The sequence below is a fragment of the Simochromis diagramma genome, unplaced genomic scaffold, assembly GCF_900408965.1.
Source record: "Simochromis diagramma unplaced genomic scaffold, fSimDia1.1 OVJJ01000798.1, whole genome shotgun sequence".
Taxonomy (NCBI): domain Eukaryota; kingdom Metazoa; phylum Chordata; class Actinopteri; order Cichliformes; family Cichlidae; genus Simochromis; species Simochromis diagramma.
The window spans coordinates 1799742-1825878 of record NW_024386736.1 but is presented as its reverse complement, the minus strand read 5'-3'; the positions used below and the strand labels follow the sequence as shown (position 1 = coordinate 1825878).

General features: G+C 40.8%; 1 protein-coding gene across 2 annotated transcripts; it reads left to right on the top strand.

The window, feature by feature from the left end:
* Positions 1–11802: 11802 nt before the first annotated feature.
* LOC120714780 (platelet-derived growth factor subunit A-like) lies at positions 11803–25928 on the top strand. Of its 2 annotated transcripts, XM_040001258.1 has the most exons (6): positions 11819–12573; positions 12918–13014; positions 17001–17108; positions 17286–17479; positions 24498–24624; positions 25304–25928. In XM_040001258.1, the coding sequence occupies exons 1-6, from the start codon at positions 12511–12513 to the stop codon at positions 25312–25314; spliced, it is 600 nt and encodes a 199-aa protein (XP_039857192.1). In that variant the 5' UTR covers positions 11819–12510; the 3' UTR covers positions 25315–25928. The 2 variants fall into 2 exon arrangements, with proteins under 2 accessions (XP_039857276.1, XP_039857192.1); XM_040001342.1 differs by lacking the exons at positions 24498–24624; positions 25304–25928 and adding an exon at positions 18041–18670 and having other exon boundaries at positions 11803–12573.
* The last annotated feature ends 209 nt before the right edge of the window (positions 25929–26137 follow it).

Here is a 26137-nt window from a genome sequence, read left to right as displayed (position 1 = left end):
TGCTGCGTGAGATTTCACTTGTCATGTTTGCATAGTAAGCTAACAATTAATAAGACGATGTCAGAGGAATTGGTGCACAAATTATCATCACTCACAGATCAGTGCTGTCGCTCTCTATACACAGTTCGCGCGATTGCAAAGTGAAAGCAAAAACACAAGCGCAAATTCAAACGCGATTGCAATATGTCACATATTGACAGTGGCTCACCGATGCCAATGACATAATTACCCAGCTACATTTCTGAAAGAATGCAAAAGCATTGACATATATTTTTCCTTCCTACAATAGCCCGACGGGCAGGGCAGAGATAGATTTTGGTAAACCGACTGAAAAAAATCGCTAGCCCCGGGACGTCGGGCTAGCGATATTGCGAGCCCTGTATCTGATTGAGGAATCACTCATCTTTGTAAAAGAGAGTTTATTACAGAGAAATGTCTCTTTCCAAAATAAAAGCTATACTATCTGCTTCTTCTGGGCTATATTCTCAGCAGCATATTAAACATATAAGGAGAATCATGTGCTAACAGCTGTCTAAATGACTCGGCTAAAGTTAGTAGCATGCTTGCTTGTTTTTTTTCTGCTTCCACTTGTCTTTGCACTAGGATGATGTCGGCGTAAATGTGCAGTCATATTCGTTGTGTTCCCACTAGTGCTTTCAGGTTAATCTCGTTGAAATGACCTTAACGCCACAACACGGCAAATCTCTGTTAACGAGCTACCGCCGATCGCCCCGTGCATGGGACTAGACGGCCAACACGTTAACGAGCTAACTGCGCTAACACACTAGTTCCCACCCATGTAATTGAGCATTGCATGGCACATCCAACATACTGTTTTACTTTAGCCCATGACTCGCTTACCTTCAGGGTCATACGTCACATGAAAACCAAAATAATTCCAAACGCCAGATCTGAATGAGGGTGGGGGAGGTCCATGTTACAAGGAGAGCTTAACTTCTGTCTCGCTAGCTTGCCCTGCACTCTTCCTTCTGACGATGCTGTCTGTGTTGAGCGCTCAGTGAATCTGCGTTCGACAGTGCAGCCTAGGCGGAGTAGTCGAACGCAGATTCACTGAGCGCTCAACACAGACAGCATCGTCAGAAGGAAAGTTGATAAAATAAATTACAAATTTTGTATTGTTCGATACATATGCGTACCGAACCGAAAGCACTGTATCGAACGGTTCAATATCGATACGAATATCGTTGCACCCCTAATATATATATATATATATATATACTGTAACTAACCATCCTCTCTAAGATTTGTTTGAGAAGATGTATGTTGTTGATGTCATGTCATGTCAAAATGCTCCCTAACTGCTGATATTTTTTGATGGCACCATCATGTGCTTACAATATCCTTGCAAGCTCATGATGATTCTCAGAATCAGCTCAGATCCAGTTCACACAAATAAATAATTCCCGTGTGTTTTTGAAAGCTTGAATCATGAATCATAATGAGGCAGTCACATCATTTCAGAGGAGCCTCTTTTGTCTTTGGTCATGTGATATTCTGAAGAACTATATGGACCTCAACATGGGCTTCATTTGGACACGCCCCCTTAAGTGTAACTAACCGGTACAATGATAACAGCAGGAGGAGAATGCAAACTTGATTTGTTTTTTGCAGATAAAATCAAAAAGTCAGTCTATTGATCCGCTATTCTGTAGTCGATCAGGAGGTACTTTATAGGTACAGAAATGTCCAATAATATCCATAACAAAATTATCATACAGTCCGAAATTCTGCTCTCCAGTCAGCTATGAAGTGCTTGTTAAGCAATGCATTGCAGTGTTCGTGTAGGGGCATGCATGTAGATCTACAAATAATGCAATTACAATCATAATAATTAAAGATAGTCAGCCTACTTTTATTTAAATTTTATTGTCATGTTAGGTGAGAAAATGTTGAAAATCTGAATAGATTGTGAACTCCACAGTCCTGAAATGCAGAGTTATGGCAATGAAATTCTTTACATAATTTCAGCGTGCAGGAAATTTTTGGATGGGCCAGTAATCAAATCATGATGATGCACTGCAGCCAAACTGCTTTCTGCACTAACACAATAACATTATAAAAGTCAGAGCAGTCAAAACAAGAAACCTACTGCCCATTCTGAAAATCCTCTCCACACCATGCACAGAGTCAGAAGGCTACAGAAGGGTATCCTGTATGTGTCTTTTTTTAAGAACCTAAAGAAACCTGATGTGTCACTCTGACACCTCAGCAGCTTTGATAAAAAAAAAAAGGTTATTTGACACCACAGGGAAGGAAATGTTACAGCTGCTTTGAGAAGCTTATTTTTTCATAATTTTGACCAACTTTTTACTCCTTAAATCATTTTCCCTTTATTTGTTTTCCAACAACACTCACATAGGAAAACCCTTCTGTTCCCAGTCTGTTCCCAGTCTGTTCCCACTATGTCTATTCTTGCTGCTTATTACAAAGCGTCTGTGTCCACGTCCTGATTCTGAGTTAATTCGATGTTTCCTCCTTCATCTGGAACCTAGTGTGACCTTCGGAGCGATGCCATGATGTCACCTTAATTTGAGTGTGTGTATCACATGTGAGCACAAAAGCACACACACACCGCAAAAAACACCAGCTCTGCTACTTCCCTCCAAAACCCCTTCTTTACACAGCGTAGCATTGTTTCCGAGCCAAAATTACCACATCAGCAGCACTCCAAATACACCCCACATCCTTCGCTCCCAACCTGGCGACAATGAGAGAGAAATCCTTCTTTTGGAAGAGGAGAGACGGGGATTTCTTCTCTCCCCAGTTCCCAGCGTGGTAATAGCTGCTGTGAGAGCTTTACTAATTGGTTTCTTAATCTTTTGAAATGGGTGAAATAAAGTATCAGAGAGGGTGAGAGAGGCTGAAAATGAGAATGATAAAAAAGAGAGAGGCTCATGTGCTCGTGTCTTTTTTTAATGTGTGTTGTTTACAGTTTGTCTTACTCTGGAACGGTGTATGTGAACACACAAAGTGCAAGTGTACAGTATGTGTGTGGTCTGTGTGTGTGCATGAATGCCGGCCTGACTGTGTATGTGTATGTTTGTGTGTGTGCGCGCACGGGGGGTGGGGGGGCAATACTTCCTGATGATTCATCAGTGGAAAACACAATTAACTCCCTCACTGCCTCCCAATTATTTCCGTAGAGGAGATTAAAGCCTCCCAACTGAGACGATGAACAATCGAGGACACACAATCATCTGAATCAAATGTTCCACTGGTCAGACCGTCCAGCGGAGTCTGTTTTCACATTGTGGACTCATAGCTTCCCTACCAGCTGTCAGCTGGGATAAGCCTGTCAATCCAAATGAAGCGCTTCTCGTTTTCTTTTTCTTTCTTTTTTTGGTCACTCTAAACCAGCTGTGCCAATTACAGTTGTGTTGATCATCACCTTACATACATAAATCAATTGGCCGACATTATTATGAGAGGTGATAGAATTGGAGGAAGAGGAAAAGGGAAGAGGTGTGAACCCTCTGCAGCTGGCTGGATGTGGCAGATAGTCTGTATCAGGACACATTAGGGAAAAAAGTTCTAAATGGGTTGAATTATAACATATGTTAAAACTAATCATTAGTTTTGTCCCTTATTTCTCTTTCAGATTGTTTGTCCTCTTTATCCTTAAAGGGTACACATGTCAGGATTGTTGTAATTGTTATTATTCTGAGTGATTTGCCATCTTTATTGTTTGATTTAAAATCAACAGTAGTGATGTACAGAGGCAAGAATTTATATGTAATGCTAACAGAATAAATACTGTGTATAGTGTGTTCTGAAAAGATGACACATGCTCTATGTTATCACGTTATCACTAATATATGAGGTGTGATTAAAATCCGAGACTCAATCAAAGAGCCTTTTAATTGAACTTTACCTGATCTTTAACTGGACCAGTTCATGTCTAAGGTAATCTTCTTGTCTACGCCCATGCAATCTTTAGCATCTCAGTTATTTTTTGGTCTCTCAGTGAAAGTCCCACTCACTACTTTGCGCTTGTGCCTCTGCAGTATACAATAGATCTTATTTTCTTATTAATAGATCCTAATTTAAATTTTGTGGAGTGGCCAGTGGACCCTAGGCCCCCCATTTGTGGTTCCCCTGCCTTCACCTTGTCAAAATCCCAACTTGATATTCATTTTTAGGTAGCAGAAGAACTCACAGTGGCTGAGCAGATGAGCTGTGGCAGCAAAACAGTTCAAGAGGACGTCATACCACCACAAAGTGGTACTGACAATCTGAGCTGATGTGGCCTTGGACAACTTGAAAAGTGTTGAAAACGGCAGGATCATCGATAGGAGCCCAGCTCTTCTTACAATGAGGGCGACGATTCCTTACCTGGACTCTCCTTTGAAATTCATTTTGGAAATCCTAACTTCCACAGCCCCCCTCCTCCTACAGACTAAAGATCAGAGTCATCAGATAACAGTTACATTGTTATCATCGCACATCTCAAAAGCCAGCACCTGTGACGCTACAGAAGTGCACTGGCACACGTGGCATGACGCACAGTGTAATTCCCTCTAAATTGTTTTTTAAAAAAATATGAAAACAGTTTATGAATTTGATATGTTCACTTTGGACTATTTTTTAAAATTTACATGATTTTCAAATCACTGCATTATGTTTATATTCAAAATCTCCTATGGCTACAGTACTTATGAAATCCTGAGCTCATCTCAAGGAGTTTATCCTGTTATGCATTTTTCCCTTTGTACCCTTTAAATTGCCATCATGATGCTTTCTGATAGTTTTGTAACGTTTCATCTCACTATCTCTAAACATTTAGCCAGCACAAAAACTGATTTGACACAACACATAAATATTGGCCACCATCGATCACATTTTGCATTAACCAGGTCAGACAACAAGGCCGACACACTAATAGCAACAATTGGTCAATACATCAGTGAACGAGTATATTTTGCACAGGATCTTTTTTGGAACATTTTGCAGGAATGGCAATGTAATAATCGACGAGAAATTGATAAAGTGATGCAAAGATCATTGTGAAATTATGTGAAATTAAAATTTGCCTTGAGTCTAATATCCACCACAGGAGGGTGAGGGTCAGAAGGCTCAGACAGAGCATCATAAAATCTTCGCTGATCCTCTGAGTCATGCAGAATTTGCATGCTCACACAGTAATCACTGAAGAAACAGCTGAATTGTTTTTGTTCTGTTTTTTTTTTTCAGTTTTCTTTAAGCAAAACACAAGAAGTGTAGCAATAAGATCATAAATAGACTATTTTGATTGTACATACAAATGTAACTCAGAATTCAATACATGCTAATCTTAGAGTGCAATATAATACTTGTGTGTGAAATCCCACCTGCACATACAAGGTATCCTTTGGTATCAGTGCCTCGCTGTACGAGCTCCTACAATATTTTCAGCAAACATGCATCCTGTTGGGACTGCATTTTTTTCCCCTTTTTCCCCTCACTGATTTTTCTTGTTTTGGAAGCCAAATTTGGTTTGGAGGAGAATGAGTTCCTTCACAACAGCTGCATGTTGGAAAATAATAAATTGGGATTACCAGACGCCCTCTCACTAATGTGAATGAGCAGCATCATAGCTTTGACAAAAACCTTACATACCAGTACATACATACAAACTTTACATACCATTTAAGTAACCCACAGCACTGACTACACACTGAGAGACATAAATGGGGTTTATCACTACTACATGTCTTTCCATGTGTTTGCTGCTGATTGTGCTAAAAGCTTCTGTGGTTGCAGTTCTTCTTTGGCTGGTTGTTTCTCCAACCAAACTCCCTGCATGCACCATTTTCATAAAAAGTGCCACTCGTGTTTAGACCATTAATTAGCTTTTGTGAGCTGGTTGTAGAGTGAATTACCATTTGGCAGTGAAGCCAAATGCAATTACGGTCATAAGCTCCAAACCTCAAGATGTGCCCCACCTTTGTGAGCAGTGCCAGATCTTTTGTTTCTTACTTTTCCTTACCTTTGTCTGAGTCGTGGAAAACATTTCCATTACTTCTATGTGTGAGTGCCTGAAGTTAAGAGAAAGGCACTTTTTAACAAAGTAACAAAGTTAATCCTGTACATGCTGGGGATCATCGCTATAGCATCTCCTAGCTGTGTTTTTGCCTCATTGCTTTGATTTCCTTATCTGAACAAGCAGCTTTTTTTTGTCTTTATCATCTGAACATGCAGACAGAGAATACAGATTGCAACAACAGTACAAGAGGTACTCGCTCAGAATCAGCGGTGTTTTGTCCCGGGGCTCTGATAAGAAAGTAGCAACATGTCTGTCCCGTAGTAGAAATGTTCCTCAGTTATATCAAAGGAAGACATATCCAGTTACATTGTCCAGTTACAAAACGTCCCATATATTTTAAGGAACAACAATGTTTGCAGCATTTTTCGTGGTGTGCACTCTGAGTGCTTTCAGCTTCAGTCAGTACGTCTGTTTCTGATGGGTGGGAGGTCCAGCACTTACTGTATACCCCTTCCAGTTAAGCTGGCTTTCTGTCTTCATGACTCTGACTTCACACAGCACAAGGGCCCTGTGTTTTCAGTTTCCCAAATAGGCCTAAATAAAGCATTCTGTCAGAGCCTTGTGGCCTGAGATCAACAGGCGAGTGGAAAGGGTGGTGGTGGTAATGAGGTGACGTTACATATAGGTGAATGCCTGCATGTATGAGATTGTAATCCTGGATAAGTCTCTCTAGCTGGCTTGGGACCAAATATTCCTGCATAACACAATAGGTTTTGGCACATATCCAAAAGTGGACTTGCTCTGGGTTTAACAGCGCAATCCATTCTGACCTTTTTTATTTTTCTTTTCTTTTGAAAGAGCTCATAATAACTAATGTCGCCTGGCCTGAAGAGAGATTGGAAGGGAAAATGTGCGTAAAGGTTTTTTTTTTCCACCATGTGTTTGGTTTTGTGAATAAAGTTGGGGATAACCCTTAAACCCGCCCTGCTCATAAAACTTTTTATCCCCTGCTGGATTAACTGTAACGGTCTCTGTGTCTCTTAAACACTTTTTTTTGGCTTGCTGCTCATTATCTCCAACATTTAATCCTTCTGTTTTCATTTTACTCTGGTCCCACTGGTGGCATTCCCATATTCTAGAAAACAACAGTTTGGGCAGTGGAGCTGAGTAAAGCAAACCTTGCTGAAGTGCCATTGAACGCAGACACTAAACATGGTGACATGTCTGGGAACTGTAAAAAAATGAAAAGGAAAATGAAAAGAAGGAAAAAAACATGATACAACTAACTTTTCCCCTGGGTTCGTATAAATAAACTTTATATCTTGGAAAGTTATGTGGGAGAAAGACAGAACAGATTTATGTGGGAGAAAAAGAAGGAGAGGAGGAAAGAAGAAGGAGAAGAGACTGCAAAGAAAAAAATCTCCTAGTTAGAATACAATATATAACAATTAACAAAAATAGATATAATCAAAAAAGAGTCAAGATTATAAAGCAACACACTGGAGTTCATAAAGGAGACATTTTCACACCAGCCAATAACATTTAATGTGTGATTTCACCAAGATTCACTTTTTTTCTCATCTCACAATGCTGATTCTCATATGCCATATATAGTTGTGGAAATTGTTGCTGCCCTCAGAAATTCCCAAAATTGAACAAACATGATAAGTGGCATGTTATTTGTCCTGTGTTTAACTCTTTACCCATTCAAAGCCTTTTCTGGACTGAGATGTTGTCATGTTTTAGGCCTGCTCATTGAACAAAATGACTGGGTGTGCATCAGCTGCCTATTTAGCTACCCTTGGAAAACCTGACGAACTACTCTGATAGTCTTTATTGATATACTGAGATGTCATGATTGATCATTAAGGGTCCAGGGGAGGTTGTCAAATGTTGTCTTTATGGAGGAAAGACTTTAAGATGCAGAAATTAAGGATCATCACACACAGACCTCGAGACCAGTTAGCCAATCCGGTATCACGGCTTCCCCTGCTGGTACTGCAACTTCTGCATACGTGTCCATGTCATGCTTTGAAAAGGCAAAGTTTGAACTGGACACAGTGGACTGGTATGTCTATTACATGCTTTGCCATGAAATTGGGTTACAATCAGTCAGCAATTCCTTGGTGCTAGGGAAAATCTGTATTACCCTACTGGCTGGTGAATATAGGTCTTAGAGGTTGTTGGCAGTTGTTGGGTGAAAGTGGTTTCAAAAATGGTGCTTCACCAAAAACCTCTTTGTGTGCAAACACAAACGCTAACTCTCTACAGAGTAGTACTGACCCTTTTTACTAAAGTGCAATATTAGAACAGAAACAGGGAAGGTTCTCATTTGAAATAAAATCTGTGCCTTACTGTTGAAATCAACAAACTAAGAAACAACTTTTAGGCGAGCAGCTACTGCTTCCCCTTTGCATTGTACTCTTCGCAGTATCACTACTGCTTTGCGAGTAATTGGTGAGTGTTTTCAAATGAGTCATCATCTTCCTTACAATTAATGGCAAGTAAATTTCACTAAATTCACCTAGCATCAGCAAGCAATCCCTTGCCAACCAGTCATATTTTTGATGTCCACCCAGCTTTTCACCTTCTTTTACCATTGTCTGACAGCCCTGAACATTACTGTATGTTATGTGTCTGTACAACAACTTGGAGACCAGTGTATATAATGTACACCGAATAATGATGACAGTGGACTTGTACATGACAAAAATTTACTGATGTACTGGTCAATGAAATAAATGCTGTTTGATACTATACATAGATCCGTCTCATCATATTAGCCGGAGATGTTATATTTTAAGAATGATATGATTTCACCAGGGATAATATTAAAAAGCAAGATATGTTCATCCAGCTGCACATAGTTTGAAGACAGTTAGCTCTGCTGATAAAGAAATTTTAACATTGCCAGCTAACCAGATCAACCCTGGAACAAAACAAGATAGACTTGAATTTGAATGCGTGAACATTGTCTAACATTAGCCAAAAGAAGGGCAGCTCAGTTTTTTGGGTTTTGCAAACAAGCCTCTATGAACTTAATGCACTGCTGATGTTGACTGCCTTGAAATAGAAGTCATCTGCTTTGCACTACTTTGCATAGTTTAACTTTGAGCTTGTCTGCAGAAAAATTCCACTTACTGCTGACTATAAAGTGATTTAATATGAGTCAGTGGATCCAATTGAAGGGATGAGCTAAATCCCCACAATTATATGTTAAGTAATAGCAAGCTGTCTTAAGTGTTCTAATCTTGCTCTCTGGATCAGTGCTTTTGAAGTGCAGAAATTTGTCAGCTTTGTGCACCAGTTCATTTAACCCTAATCTGTTGGAGTATTGACTGCTCCACACAAAAGGAATGTTTTGTAGGCAGTAAAATGGCAGGAGTCTGCTTTATATTGTCCCGACTAAGCAATCAAGCTTGCTTAGCAAACCAGTTCCCCCTTCAGCAGTTCTTTTTATTGGATTAAATGATGTGCAATAAAGGCAAAACGCCAGGGGGAGTACAGAGAAAGACTAACCCTCTGAGAGTTGTTGTGAATGATACAGACTAACCTATTTGATGCCGTCTCTTTGTCATCAAATGTGTAAAATCAGACATGCAGATTAATATCATTGGGCATTTTGTTTTTCTTTTTAATGTTCTGGGCCTTCAAGAAAGCTCTCATGTTCCAAGAAAATGTGACCAGTACGTTTTCAAAGAGTCTTTGATGGCACAGAGTGCTGCTGGCACAAAGACAGACAACATTGGATAAGATGGAGGGAAGAAAAAAAGAGCAAGTGGGATGCATCAGGGAGTTCAGAGAAGAAGCTGTATGCCAGGAGGAAGTGACAGTGTCATGGTACCAGTGAGGCCATTCAAGATCAGAATCGGTTCTGACCCATTTCCCCTCCATCATTCCGGTTCTTTGTCTTCATTTGTCTGCCTGTTGGTTACACTAAACCCTTTCACAGAAGATGCAAGGAACGAGGTGGATTTTTTTGTGTTAGGGTATTAGCCTCTGTCAGCCTAAATAGGCTTTAATTGGGGGGAAGTTTGGTCCAACACAGGCTGGATTTTCTAGACATACACACACACACACACAGGTGCCAACTGACCCTGCTTTGACTTCTTTCATCCAAATAAGCTTCATCTTGATATCACCACCATATCTGTGCTTTCTTCCCTTTTCTTTTGAAGACTTTTAATCTCTTCTCCTTGTTTCTTCCCTTGTCCTGTCCTGTCTTTCCTCTGTTTTGCTCTCTGTTCTTTGCCTCACAGGAACATAGTTACTTTCTTTCAGCCTTCTAACTTTAAATGTTATGTGTAAGGATCATAAATGTGTATGTGCATGTTGGAATGCTTAAGGCTGGATTTCCAGATTCCAGCACTGCTTCATGAAGCTTTAGCTCTAGGGGAAAAAATGTATTTTTTTTACATTCCCTCAAAAACTTCTGTCACTGACCCACAAAAATGCTTGCTGTGTTTTTACTGCCTCCCTTTTCACTGAATGTCATTTAATGTTCATTTGCTAAATCACAGAAAACGTGTTAACATTACAACCAACTAAACATAACCAACCACAGGATAGTGTACATTTTGGAGACTGACCTTTAAGGCAGCCTTTGACAGATGCTTTAAAGTTTGCTTTATATTGTTAATCACATTGAACTTTTTGTAGGTTCCATTTTATTTGTAGATCAGACTTTCTGGTGTGTCAACTATTCTTTAAAAATGTAGAAGGGCAGTAGAGCCTTTAGCTTTCAGGTTCCTCTCTTGTGGAACCAGATTCTGGTTATAATTGTAGAGGTAAGAACCCTCTCTCGTCCTTTCTTACATGTATCGCACAGCAGGAAGTAGTCCACTTCCGAAGCCTTCTGACCACTGGAAATACAGTAAAGGTGCTGCCTGGAGAACGCAAGCAGCAGACAACACACACAACATGCTCTTGCTAAAAGTTCAGTTCTGTGCTCTTTGAACATCAGTGCTGTCTGAAATGACATTCACCTTGTGTTAGGGATCTGGTAGGTTAAAGGGGCGTCAGACATTTGCATTACGTAGCTCACATAAAAATTAATTTGTGCATTTGTAAAAACTTGGATCAGGTCACCCTCTGCCAGCATTATGCTGCTACAGGCTCAGGCTGCTGGGGTGAGAACCTCTCTCACCCCACCTACTGCATGTTATTAACTTTAATGTTTTCTGTCTCCTGTGATTTGTGCTTTTTTCCTGTTTCTCCGCTCTCCCTACTTCCTGCCCACTGTTGCTGAGTGTTTGCTCATAGAGGGAAAGATTGGATCATTTGGTTTGTATCTATAAAGTTTCTTTGAGGTCACTATTGCTGTGAACTTTTGTTACATGAACAAAGCACTAATAAAAATCTTAGTTTTAGGGCACAATGTCACCGTCACCTGGGGGGGGGGGTCCACTTGGTATTCCTTTAGGTAGTCTAGGAATTAATCTCCATGAAAACAGCTATTGACCAATGGGCTGCTCAGTTCTTGGTGATGTGGATAACTTTATCATATATCAGTTTATCATTTTCTGTCCTTACTATTCTGGCATGTCAGTATAAAATAGTCCAAACAGGACCTTTAACTTTATCTTGAGGGAACTTCTAATGCATTGGTCTGAATATGTGATGATCATAAATCATCAAATTCAAACTAAAGGTCAGGTATTGTAACAATAGTTCCCGAGTTCTTTTTAGCAAAGTGTCCAATACAAGCGTGATCAACTTAAGCAGCTCAGACTGAGGCTGTTCCGTGATGTAGTTTATTGCTGCTGCTGCTGCAGTGCTCGGTAGCCTTTTATGCAAAGCGCGGTCGCAGTCGCGCGGGCGCGCACAGCTATATCCTGTGACTGAAAGCATCCCAGCTTCATTCACCCCGGAGATCACAGGACCGCTGGGAGCTGCCATCAAACTCCTCAGAGCAGAGATAAAGGCTTTTGGTTCTTTTGCGTTTTCCAGACAGACCTGCCCTCGGTTTGTGAGTTTTGAAAATTTACAAACCTGAAGTGCCAACACGCTCAAACGCTGCAGAGGGCACAAATGGGTGATTTTTGAAAGGCTCATACTGAGGACAAAATGATGGATATTCCTGGATATGTGAATGCAAAAAATGCCTAATGCTTCCATCGGCACCTGTTCTGTCTAGACCAAAATGAAAAGCAACTGGACATACACTTGATGTCAAGTCTGATTGTGTGATTTGCTTTAAACTTCGGACCTGTGGACGAATATCGGTGGGATCCTAAGATTTGTACTTTTTTATTTTGTTTTATCTTTTTAAAACTTGGACTCTCATTTTTCGCGGTCACTTAAAAAATAATCCCTTAAATCTCTTTGGCAGTGACTTACACCGCGTGCAGAACAAGCAGAAGTTTGCTTCCATCCTTTTAATTTCATTCGGGATTTCACAGCTCTTTCATTAAAACTGAGGAGGTATTCTGTCCTCCCGAGGGATGATGAGAGCAGGGAGCGACAGCCCGGCTCCTTCGGTGGATTTTCGACCTATTCTGGTGCCTATGCATTGGATCTGAGAGGAGATGAGAGCCGCAGTCTACCACATCCTTGCCGGCTACCTCTGCGTGTTACGCACCGTTGCTCAGGTGAGCTGAATCAAAACACTCTGTGTTTAATCTTTTCTGCTGCATGTTGTGAGATTTTTACTCGCAGCTATTTAGCTTGTAAACAAGTAATAGAACTCACAGAGACTCAGTCCTGAAGGTTAACGTACTGAATACAACAGATGAAATCTAGTTTATTTGCGTAATTACGCACGAGCATTAATCTTACGCACAGTTACCTGTTTGATACTTTTTGAAAACCCGCCACCGAGTCAGCTTGAAAGCCAGCTGCAGATAAGTAACGTTTGCGTGATCGTGATTTACGCACCAACTATGGCAGTATTGTGTTCCCACCCCCAATAAACCCACCCCCTTTATTCCCACAGGAGTCTCCTCTCCCTCAGGAGCTTCTGGAGCGGCTCTCTCGCAGCGAGATCCGCAGCATCAGCGACCTCCAGCGGCTGCTAGAGATAGACTCCGTAGGTAAAGCACTTCATTATAATACAAGTCTCCCACAGCCACAAGATGGATTAATGATCCTTACAGAAAAATGAGGTTATTCATAGAAAAATCTGTTCATGTGATGCCTGTGACAGATTTTTAATAAAATATATGAAGAAATAAATAAACATGGTGCAGATAAGATCAGACGTGTTTTTTAAAGTGATGTGAAACATAATGCCAAGTATGCAATTTTAATCTCCTCAGGGAAGTAATTTTTAACTCTAAGAGCACTGCACAAGGCTACATCACGTTTGTGCTTGTGATCAGTGTCAGGGTTTCATGCACCAAGTGGCAGCAGACATAACTTGGGGCCAAACCTCTGTAGCATTTAAAGCTAAATAGTAGGCTACAATTTTTTTAATGAAATTTGAAAAGTCACAGGAAGTTACTGTAGAAACTCACATTTCTTTGCACCAGATCAACACTTGTGATTTTTTTAATCTATCTTTAATCTACTTCTGAAATTAGGAGCAATGCACATGTTTGTCTTATTTTAGCATGTCATTGAAAAATGATGTACCTTTAGTCATACAAAGATCCAAGCAGGCCTTAACTTGACTGAGTAACAGATAAACATCAGGCACAGGGAGCTTAAATGTGATAGTCACGGCTGCTTCCCTCCCTGTCAGTGCCTTGAAAGACTCTGACTTGAGGAATTAGTTGCATCTGGTTCAAAATTCTTTGTCTTCTCATCTCACCACTGGATGTTTCTCAGAAAGACCAGAAGCAACTTTTGTTTTTCTTAAAAAATCATCTGTATCTTTTATGCTCTGCTAGCAGCTGACTGTGTAGCTGAGATCACAAAAAAGAAGGCTTTGTGTGCAGTTCAATCATAAACAGTCTCCAACTTTTGAAGAAAAAAAAAAAAGCACCGGTGTTTGCCTTCAATAAACACTGATGTCTGTGTTTATTATGCAGGTAATAAATCTGAGCAGATTGAATCAGTGAGGTGAGACAGGAGGAAATAACTGTGGCATAAAACACACTTTATTGCATCCACTCATCCACATTTCAGCCAAATAAACTTTTTTTTTTTTTGCTGCGTGAACTTTTTTTATTTTTTTCTGTCTGCAGTGCTGAGTGGTGCCACCATTAATCCTGGCATCATTGAGATGCAAATGTCGAGGGTGACGGCTCCCCGGCTCGGTGGGGGTCAAGTGGCTCACTTCATTATACTGTTGTCATGCTGCCCATTATTGGTTTGAGAGGAGGGCTCGCTGGAAGGCTGCTGTGTTGCTATGTATAATTCATGCTCAAATTCCTGCATGTCAGGGCGAGAGAGGGAGACACACGGGCTCAGAAAGAGAGAGAGAGAGAATGAGAGAGAGAGAGAGGGAAATGTCGAAGGTGGACTTTGTTGTGTTTTAGAAGCACATTGTGTATGTAGGCAGGCGTGTGTGTGTGTGTGTGTGTGACTGTTTGCATGCACATATGGCCTCAAGAATGAGGAGCGCACGCAGACATCTACACGGTGACCAAAAGGAGCATCAGGCTTGGTATTCAGGATCAAATTAAAAGAGTCCTGCCTAGACATCATTTACTCTGATTTCCTGGAACCTTGCTCCCTTTTTCCACCCACACAGACACACAAATCTACACAAATCCACACTGCACACACAATCTTTGCACAGAATTTATTGGCTTTAAACATGTCTGTGGGTATCCTGTGGTTTGGAAGTACTGAATGGCTTGAAGAATCTGCGAAAACTGTGGACACATCTCTAGAAGGCATACACACACAAAGCTAAGATTTAAAACTAAGCCTTGAGGGCAAGATTGGCTAATATAAATCTTTATGCCATAAATCATCAGTTATTAACTAAAGAATATTATCCACTTTAGGAAAGTTTCCGTAAACTGGATGTTTGTCTAATCTCAGGTGTAGTATTGTCACAACCTGCCAAAACCTTGCACAGAAAAATAAATAAATAAAAGATTAAACTAAGCTCACTACCACACATTACTACCACCAAACCAAACTGAACTGACAAATACAATTTATGGCCAAGTGTCAATGAGTGGCAGAGTTTCCAAGATTAAATGTAGATAGAAGATGTTTCTGTGTTTGTAGGAATAACTCTGGGTCCCTCCTCTTCATGAAAACATTCGTGACTGGTGCTTGGTAACTCAAGGTTTCAGCTTCCTCCACAGATTTCCTATTGATCTGAGGTCTGGAGACTGGCTAGGGCCCAGGGGTGTTGAATTCCAGGCCTCGAGAGCCGGTGTCCTGCAGGTTTTAGATATCACCCTGGGTCAACACACCTGAATCAAATGATTAGCTCTTTGCCAGGCCGCTGGAGAACTTCAAGACATGGTGAGGAGGTCATTTAGCCTTTTAAATCAGTTGTGTTGGATCGAGGATACATCTAAAACCTGCAGGACACCGGCCCTTGAGACCTGGAGTTCGACACCTGTGGGCTAGGCCATTCCACACATTAATGTGTTTCTTCTTTATCCACTCCTTTCTTGCCTCTGTGGTATATTTTGGGTCATTGTCATGCCAGAAGACCCATCGATGACCCATCTTCATCTTCAGTGTTCTGGCTGACGGAAGAAGGTTGTAGTCCAAGGTTTTTCCTGTCTTTTGGCCTCTCAATGCGCTGCCCAAAACATAACATTTCCACCTTTGTGCTTGATGTGGGGATGGTGTTCTTTGGCTCATACAAAGCATTTCTGTTCATCCAATCAGATTCTGGTTACATCTTTCATCAACGCCTCAGTTTACAAGTTTAATGTAATTATTTTTCTGGATTTTTAGTTGATATTCTGTCTACTATCAAATTTCTTTGTAAGTGAGCAAACATAAAAATTCAGCAGGGAATCAAATAATTGCTTTCTCCACTGTACATCTAACCAGTACCACGGGGCGATCGTGGCTCAAGAGTTGGGAGTTTGCCTTGTAATCGGAAGGTTGCCGGTTTGAGCCCCGGCTTGGACAGTCTCGGTTGTTGTGTCCTTGGGCAAGACACTTCACCCGTTGCCTACTGGTGGTGGTCAGAGGGCCTGGCCTTTGTCAGTGCACCCCAGGGTGGCTGTGGCTACAATGTAGCTTGCCATCACCAGTGTGTGAATGGGTGGATGACTGGATGTGTAAAGCGCTTTGGGGTCCTTAGGGACTAGTAAAGCGCTATATAAATACAGGCCATTTACCAGTAATAGAAGCAAAAAAAAGTGCATTAAAGTCACATAACAGCAAATAATTCTCAAAATTCACAAAGAAGCTACTTAGAAAGTTCAAGTTTGCTTGCAATGTGATGTCATTTCCAACTTAACAAAATCTTGTCTGTGTGTGGATTACATTCAAATGTACCTGGAATAGGCACTGAAACAGTTTCATTTGGGGCTCGTGTACATGCAGAGAACTCAGTAGCCCACTGACATCATAACTCAGTTAGAATAACCTGGTTAAACTGCTTCTCTGATCAGGAGACACTTGATAAAGATATCTGTAATGAGCAGCTTGCTGTAGCATGTAAACATGCCACCACTTTTCCTTCTTTTGTATTTTGGTCAGTCAGCTGTCAAGTTATCTTGATAAGGAGATTCATGGTCCCATGAGGATAAATTACAAATATTTTCTATTTTGGCTCGGCCAACAATGTGGTGCATAAGATTTCATGAAACTTAAGGGACAACTTCTGATGTCCAAAGAACCAGGATCAACTGAAGTGATGCATCATGGCCCAAGATTACAATAAATAGGTATTATTTTTAATTCTGAATCATGCAATGTTAGTCCAGTAGTGTCCAAGGATGGAAATGTGGAGCTGGAAATGAGCAAAATAAAAAATATCCAATATCACCCAAGAGAATATTTGTGCTTCTCAGAAAATGAACTTTATGCATGCATGTTATCCACAATAGTGCGTTAGTATGTGTCTGTGTTTTTGACACAAGGATCTTTGTTGTTAACATTTAGAGTGTGTATTGTCTCAGTATGCTTGTGTTATTTTGTCTCTGTTCAGAGAATGAGGTGATCGAGGAGACCAAACACAGCTACCACAAGGACTTCTCTCACAACTTCCCCGACCTAAAGAGAGCACACACACATACCAGACACAGGAGGAGCACTGGTGAGAAACACACACACACATGTAGTCAGCTTGAGCCTCAGGTCCACTGGTTATCTAACTATTCTTTTGTAGTTTCCAAAAATTCTATATTATATAACGTTAATAGGAAATATTAGTAATTGTATAAAAAGTGAACCATTGATGCAGGTTTGATCAGCCATGTTTGTTCACCTGCAGTGGTAGAAGAGGCCTTGCCAGCAGTGTGCAAAGTTCGGACAGCAATTTATGAAATTCCCAGGAGCCAGGTGGATCCCACATCGGCCAACTTCATCATCTGGCCTCCCTGTGTCGAGGTGAAACGCTGCACCGGCTGCTGCAACACCAGCAACATGAGGTGCCAGGCGGCTCGCAAACACTACCGCACTGTTAAGGTAGCTTTCTGTTGCTTCTCTCTATACATGTGACCACCTGTGTGTCTGTTTCAGACTCTTTTGTGTTCAAAAGAAGCTTTGTTTTCACACCACATTTGGAAGAGGTAAAGCTTTGCATATAGGGAGTCTTGGGGGTTACCAGGTAGCACAGGTCGACACTACACTGCACTGATGAGCACAGCTAGACCCCGGCATATAGGGTTAGCTTTGTAATTGTTTCTTTCTGCTTCAAACATTCCTTCCAACAGAAACCTGTTAGGTAATGAAAAGACATGCATACATTCACATATAAAACAAATATAACTAATAACTTTGTGCTGTCAAAGACATAATTCGGTCAAAGGAAAGAATAAGACTTTATATCAACACTGTACGTGCACACTTGCACTGCTTCAATTTTTGATATCCATCATTAATTCATTAATAAATCAATTTCATTTTAATCTTTACTCATTGCCATCACTTTAAACTTTTTCTTAAGAATCAAAGAAAATGAATATAATTGCCATAAACCAAAACTGTGTGTAACCATAGTGTTATTTAACATTTTCTGAACTGTAGATATGTTTATGGAGCTGGAGCCAGGCCAGGCTGGAGCCGGGTACACCCCGGAGTGGAAGAGCCATTACCAAATACCACAAATTTTGTATTTCCAAGTTTGTCATAAACCATTTCCTATTGAAGCCAGGCAACTGAGAGACTTCCCATAAGATGTGAAACTGACGAGTTAAAGTTAGGAAGAAGCATCCGGAAAAGGCTTTGTTGTATTTAGTAGAAACAGTCTTTTTATCATGTCTAAGTAATCTGCCATTTATCTGTTGTTTTTCTTTGTTTAAATTAGAGTCCCTTAATAGAGACTAACTGCATATGAAGTGCAAAATTGTGGCCAAGAGCTTTGGCACTCGCACAAAGTTTGTTTTTCATGCACTTTGGCACAATTTTTATTTCATTTCTTTCACAAGGATGTCATGAATTTCAAAAACCTATTATTACATTTCTCTAGTGCACTTGTCTGTCTCAGTGCATCTTCTTATATGTCACCTTCAACTTTCATTATGAGGAAGAGGATAAAGTCACAGAGGACTAAGACTGCTGTTCGGGGGCGATCGTGGCTCAAGAGTTGGGTGTTCGTCTTGTAATTGGAAGGTTGCTGGTTCGAGCCCCGGCTCAGACAGTCTCGGTTGTTGTGTCCTTGGGCACACTTCACCTACTGGTAATGGCCAGAGGGGCCGATGGTGCGATATAGCAGCCTCGCCTCTGTCAGTCTGCCCCAGGGCAGCTGTGGCTACAACTGTAGCTTGACTTAACCAGTGTGTGAGAGTGAATGAATAATGGTATTGTAAAGTGCTTTGAGGGTCCTGAAAAGCGCTATATAAATGCAATCCATTATTGTTTGGTGTCTGACACGTACAGTAGCCAGAGACAAGAGTTTTCTTCCGCAGGGATATCCTGTGACAATAGAAGTGGTTCAAATTAGTTTAAGGGATATATTCTGTGTAAACATTTAGCAAAAGGCTTCTGTTCCTTGTCTTTTACTGGCACTGACCCGGAAAGTGTAGAAAACGAATAATGGCACAGAACGTGTAAATACGCAGCCACTTACTGGAGGTATACACTCTACACCTGCCAAAAACAATTACTCTCCCCAGCTTAAACATTGTGTGTGTGTGTGTGTGTGTGTGTGTGTGTGGGTGTGTGTGTGCGTTCGTGTATGTGCCAGTGACTGAAAATCTGGCAGTGAGGTAGCACATGAACATAATAGCTTCCCTTTGATCTCATCCAGAGCTGGAAATAAGACTCAGTAAACCCCAACTGGTTCACAGTCACAAGAGTCCAAGTGGGAGCTGATCCAAGGAGTGTGTGTCTGTGTGTGTGTTTGGCACACAGGAAGTGCATTTATTGTACTTTTAAACTGTGCTGATGATGTTGATGTTAATAGTTACTTTAATAATATGAACATGAAATATTAATTTCACAGGTTGATTGGTTGATGTTTGACTGATAATCTGGGGTGAGAGGGAAAGACGTGTAAGAGTGTGCTGCCAGAGGTCAAGAGGGAAAACGTGAATAAAACAGGAGGGGAGGGCGGTTTGATACTCTGTGCTTTGGCCCGCTGAAACCCAATCTGAGATGAAAGGGCTCATCCTTTGTCTGCTGACAGAGGAAATCAAAAATAAAGTCACTCGCATGTGCCGAGATTCAGTGCTTAGAGGGTAAACGGTCACGACTGCAACTGCACTCACTTAAAGCTAAAGGGAAGATGGCAGGGTGAAGGTTTAGGGGGGGTGTCCATATGTGAGAAAACAAAGAAAGAGCCTCAGTACTGATATATATATATGAAGACTACAGCAGGCTGGAAGTCAATCTGTAATGCCCTTTTAAAAGCTGCTGTCCTGAAATGATGTTTACTTGTTTTTTGAGAATAGACTGTATATAAAAGATGGATATCATCATTGTGAGATCACTCACTGCCATGTAAAGTTTCCACTTGAAAACTCTGCTTTGTCACCTAGCTAACGTTCACAGATTTGGAAGAACTACATCAGTAGACTGAATGAATGCATAACAACTGCCAAGTTACCTACAAAAACATCGATTTTTCTTACTAGAACTACAGCAGCAACTGTAGTGTAAGTCTGCAGGAAAGAACTATTAATTTAATAGTTGATCTAATCTAATCTAACTAATCATATATATAACAATTATAGCAGACCTCGACTATTTGAAGTGATGGCTCACCCCTTCTAGCATATTGTCAAGGTCTAGTCAATGTCATATGTGCTGTTTAGCTGCACAGCTGCTCACCTCAGCTGAACCTCCTTGTGGGTTTTTGTTTTTTCGAAGTCTTAGCTCTGCTATTTCAGAGTCTGTTAAGACTTGAAGCAGAGATGGTTGTGCAATTTGACCTGGCAAAGTACAGACTTGGCTTGCTAACAAGGATGTTAGCATTACGCATGTACTGTGCTTCTGTGGTTCTTTTATTGTTTATGTAAGATTAAAGTATGTTGGGTGTGTATTTGTTCATGAACTAGAAAGACCCATTGTACGTGAGTAGCTAGGCTCGGGGCTCTAGTGTTGATGTCAAGTGTGACACAAAACAACATATGCCTCACTTAGTGTAAGTGAAATCAAACCCCCTATCAGTGTTCCATTCATTCTTCCAAATTAGATCACATACACCTGTGTGATTGCACAAGTACAAGAAAGCATTTTATCTGTAGCACCTGTATCATACATAACCTGTCTTGTTCTAACTTAAATAGCACTATCGTTAGGTAGTTTTTGGGATCAACAAACCTATATTGTTGCAAACATAAATTTGATCATGATTTGATTTTGGAGAAGTTTAGTATATGAAGAAATTTACAATAGCTTCAAATAATACAGTCTACATCAATTTAATGAACAAAACTATGCTAGATTGTTGAGGTAAAGAGGACAGAAAGTGGAGGAAACAGGAGATAAGTTTACAATAAAAAGTGAAATTTTAATGATGGCGGTCTAGTCAAATATTGTACCAAAAAGGAGATACAAACATCCACACTTGTCCAAAATAGTGATGCGCGAATCATGAACGAATCGTTCAATACTCGAGAATCACTTTACTGACTCGTGAATCATGATTCACAAGCCCAACTGACTCACTGACTCATCCCTGTTGCTGTTAGCAAACTAATTTCATTAGTAGAAATATATCTAGCTGATAATTAAAATTGTGTGGGGGGGGGAACAACAGCCAGTTTCTTAACAAAAAAAATTCTGCTCTGAACTGGAAGAAAAAACCCTGAGTAGAAGCTCACATCAAGACAATAGCTCCTTGGTTCACAGTAGCATCACTCTGCTAACATGCTAACAGCACATTTTAGCTACTCACCCCCTCCCTTCCTGTGATGAATCATGGGCTGTATCCCAATTCAGGGTCTGCAGCCTTAAAGTACGCAGCCTTAACGGTCCACAAGGGCCGCGTACTCAAAGACCGCTAAGGCCGGAAGTGCGAGGCTTGTGAAATGGGACGGTCTAGCCTCTGTCGCGCTGCCCAGGTTGCCTAGCAACCATGATACTAACAACTAGAAACGTTTCATACAGCTTTGTTTGACAGAAATGAAGGAGAAAATCTTTTGTTCATTTGTTTGTTTGTTTCTACATGAGCTTTGATCATTCTCTGTAAGATTAAGGTCAGCTATTGAACGGCATATATTTTAAAGTAAAGGCTTTAAAACCAAGTTAGTACAAACGTCACTAATGTCACATAACTTTGCCGACATGTGGCCAACAGTAATGTTTTAATGTTCTTCGTTATTAAACATTTGCACATAAATACGTGACATAATATTCAGTACTTACTTAAAGTTTACTCTTCGGGCGCCCCTCATCCGCCGTTTTTTTCCGGCAAAATTATCCACACCCACTGCCGCGCTATGCATTCTGGGATATGTTGGGCCACGAAGTCTAAACTGCCACATCCTTAGAATTCAGAGAAATGAAGGATGCATTTGAGGGCCGCATTTCGAGCAGCCTTTGAATTGGGACAGCCTTGGTGTGACGTAATTGGCCTTAAAATGCGTCCTTTAAGGCTGCAGACCCTGAATTGGGATACAGCCATAGCGTAAGCGAATCACTCAGGACTCACTCACTCCCTCCCTTCCTGCGCTGAATTGTAGCGTAAGCGAATCACTCAGGACTCACTCACCCCCTCCCTTCCTGCGCTGAATTGTAGTGTAAGCGAATCACTCAGGACTCACTCACCCCCTCCCTTCCTGTGCTGAATCATAGCGCGAACGAATCACTCACTGGTCGTGTCCAAATTCATGGGCTGCATCCTCCTGAGGACCTTTGCGGTCTATGTGGGCCGGTTCCTCAGAAGGTCGTGTAGGCCGGAAGAAAACGGCTGGGGAAATTGGACGGTCTAGCCTTCTGATTAGCGTCACCGCTGTCTCGGTGGAGTTTAATAAACTCAGCCGTCTGCTCCTTGCTATCTAAAATATAACAGGACACTGGCGTAAATTCTCGAGCATCTCATACTTCTGTTTAATCAGTTTCTGTTTGACGTTTAGTCAGCTGTGTAAAAACCAAGGAGGAACCCACCCGGGGGATTAATAAAGTTTTATTTTATCTCATCGAATCTAATAACTTTAATCTCAGCCAAACCGATTTACTCATGAACAAACAAAACACTGAAAAAAGCCCAACAATAACATTTTTAGGTTGTCTAAGTGACTTATATATTACGTTTAACCCGAGTGGTGAAAGTCCGCGGTGATCTGAAAATGATGTGCCAGGAGTTGAGCCGGTCTCGGCGGCTTCAGTGACCCTCGAGTTCCTGGCTAGCTATCGAGCTGGTGGGTAGCAGACGTCTCCGAAAACGTCGAAGCACTTTTGCAAATATGCGATATCTTGATAAACCGAGCAAATATTTGATGTTTACACAAAATATGTTAAAAGTTTATTTTGTGACCCAGAAAGATTAGTATGAGTAATTTTAAAACTTAGTAGCGGCCGCCATTGTTGGAAACTGGAGTTTGGCTGGGCCGCGCTATGAATTCTGGGACATGGTAGGCCACGAAGGACCTACCTGACCCATCCTTCAAATTCAGGGAAAAGGAGGACGCATTTGTCGGCTGCATTCGGAGGAGTCTACGAATTTGGACAGCCTTCGGCTCGTCGCTGTGACGTAATCGGTCTACAAATGCGGCCTCAGGAGGATGCAGCCCATGAATTTGAACACGACCACTCACTCACCCCCTCCCTCCTGGCTCACAGCTTCTTCTTCTTCTTGGTTGGCGACCAATGTTAAGGTGCATTACCGCCCCCTGGCTCAGAGCTCAGTGGACATTTAGATGAGAAAATATATATTTGACACGTTTGAGGAAAATACTAATAAAATAAAAAATAAAATGAAATAAAATAAATGTTCCCTTTAGAAATTTTTTTTGCTCCATAAAAATAGTTGTTTTTCTTTTTCAGTCACTCATCTTAGAAGTAGGATATACGTGAAAAGAGAAACAAATTAAGTTTGAGTGAAAATGTACATTTTTTGCACTATCTGGTCAACTGACTCTGTGACTCAAATGACTCAAAAAACCCGATTCACTTTGGTGAGTGACTCTTTAAAACTTGATTCAGTAAAAAGAATCAAATTTACCATCACTAGTCCAAAACAGGCCAGATAAACTGGGCACTAGGGAGACCAAAATGCTAGGTAGCTAAACCAGAAATGTAGCAGATCACCACAGGTGATTTGACAAATGTGGAGCAGAATACTATTTATACACCAGAAAAGTCAAAACATAAGAATTAAATTTTCAAATCCTAACATGTAGAAAAAAACATTTAAAAAACCCAACTTGAGGCCCTGACACTGGGAGATTCTCAGCTGTAGCTAATGACCACCTCCATTAGCTGTTTGAGAAACTCTTTGTCATGTTTTCTATTGAATATTTCTGGCAGACTAGTTTTAAACAAAAACCTTATAAATGTGATCTTAAAAATCCACTGGATGGCAATAGCTATGCTAATTTACAAAAAACTGAGACTAAACTTTGATGTCAGATATGTTCTCCAGTAGTCAGTTCATTGTGTTTCCTATTCTTTAAAAACTTAATCTACTCAGCTTATAAATTTGATTAAGTTATTACCTAGCACTAGCACTAGACAGCTAGTTTGGCTAGCAAGGTGCATCTGGTGCAAGGTGCAAGTTCGCATTGTTGATGCTAACTTTGACTAGAAAAACTCATTCTAACCCAACGCACTCAACAGAAAAGCAGAACATGCCTTAGAATGTGTTTTAGTGCAAGGGAACTTTGGGTAAAGGCACACAACTACCACTCAAGATAGCTACACAGAACTTATGTAATTTCTGTATTCTTTTTATTTTTCAAAGCTGGCAGTAGGATTGACTGTACGAATTCATGCAGTGAGCTAGTTAGCGGGGTTTGCCTATGCTAAAGAGCATTAACAAACATGCTTTAATTCACTCCTCAATAAAGTTTTCTCTCTGTCTCACTTTCTCTCCCCTCAGGTGGCGAAGGTGGAGTACGTGCGAAGGCGGCCAAAGCTGAGGGAGGTGCAGGTGAGAGTGGAGGATCACTTAGAGTGCATGTGCACCAACAAACGCCATATCAGCCCAAACTCAGACACAGACAATGGTGAGCATATAGCTGCGTATCTTTGTGTGCGTGCATGTGTTTGTGCATGGGCGTGGGCGTGGGGGTTTAGGCTGGCTCACTTCACATGTTACGGCTCCTCTCAGAACTGATAACATCTGAGGCATTTACAGTGTTTTTCCTGCCTGAGTTAATTCTCCCTCAGGGCAGCATTTCCCTTCACACACACTAACCCATCCACTCTCACACACACACACACACACACACACATACATGTGTGCACACACACAAACATATGTTTCAAAGACCCCCATTCTATATTATTAAAATCTTTCCTACTCGACGTAAACAGGGGTTAAAAAAACATTGTTGTAGTGCACAAAGGTTCTTGGAGTTTAACCATCCTGTCATCATGTGTGACTTCTGTTGAACTTGCTGACTTCCTGCAGGTCGTGCTTACATCAGCTGAACTTAAAGCAATATAATTATGTAATGCTTTGTCCATTTCAGACCTTGGCAGCTCATTGTGTTAATGCAATTACTTTCTATTTCATGATAAGCCAAAAAGGGAAAAAAAATTGCAATTTAGATGTCCAGCGGTGGTGCAGAAAACAGTCCTTTGTGTGTGTGTGTGTGTGTGTGTGTTGTTATTCAGTCGAAGATAAAGCTAATGCTTTATGCTAATAAAAGAAGCTATGTTCATGTTCCTTTCTTGCAACAGGCATCAGGTGAAGAGCAGCAGACAGATGTAGGAGTGGAGGACACCTTGAGGATGATGATGTAATGGAAAGCAAGGACAAGCACCTTCTGCCTGTGACTCCTTTAACACCTGCCATCAAAGTAACAGTGAAAAGGTCTAACGGAGCATATTTTGTCCACGACCTTTTGGAGTTTTGATGGAGGATTACTGACTCACCATTTTCCAAAAAAAAAGCAAAGCATCAAACTTCCACAAGTGAACTCCAATTTTTTTTTGATGGAGACAAGAAATGATGAGACGATGACAAAGCAAACTGATATTCTGGTTCTAGGATGTTGAAGGGCATATTGCCTGTATCCTGCTCCTTCTCCAGAGTATAAACGGCTCAGTGACTCGGATTATAAACTGGGGCAAAATCCTTTCTAGAAACAATGACTGGGATTAGTTTTTGTACTCCAAGATTTACTCTTCCTCAGAAAAGCACTCACACACATGCAATTATATCCTCTTATTTTTATAACGTCTCGTTTTCTATTTCTATTGCTTATCAGTTCTTTTTCTGATATGTTACCCAAATAAAGAATGGATGGGAAATAATCCTTCCGACATGTTACTGATACTAATAAAATATTTATATGAAAACAAATTGGGTGTGGTGGTCAGAAAACAGCTTGCAGCAAACAGGTTTGTCAGAGAGTGACTGAAGGGACAGTAACACACACACACACACACACACACACACACACACTGAACCTTGGCAAAAGTGAGACTAGAAAACAGAAAAGCATGAAAATGCTGATTATGGAGCGGAATAGCCAACAGCTAACAAGTGATCTTTTTGTGCTGTTTAAAGAG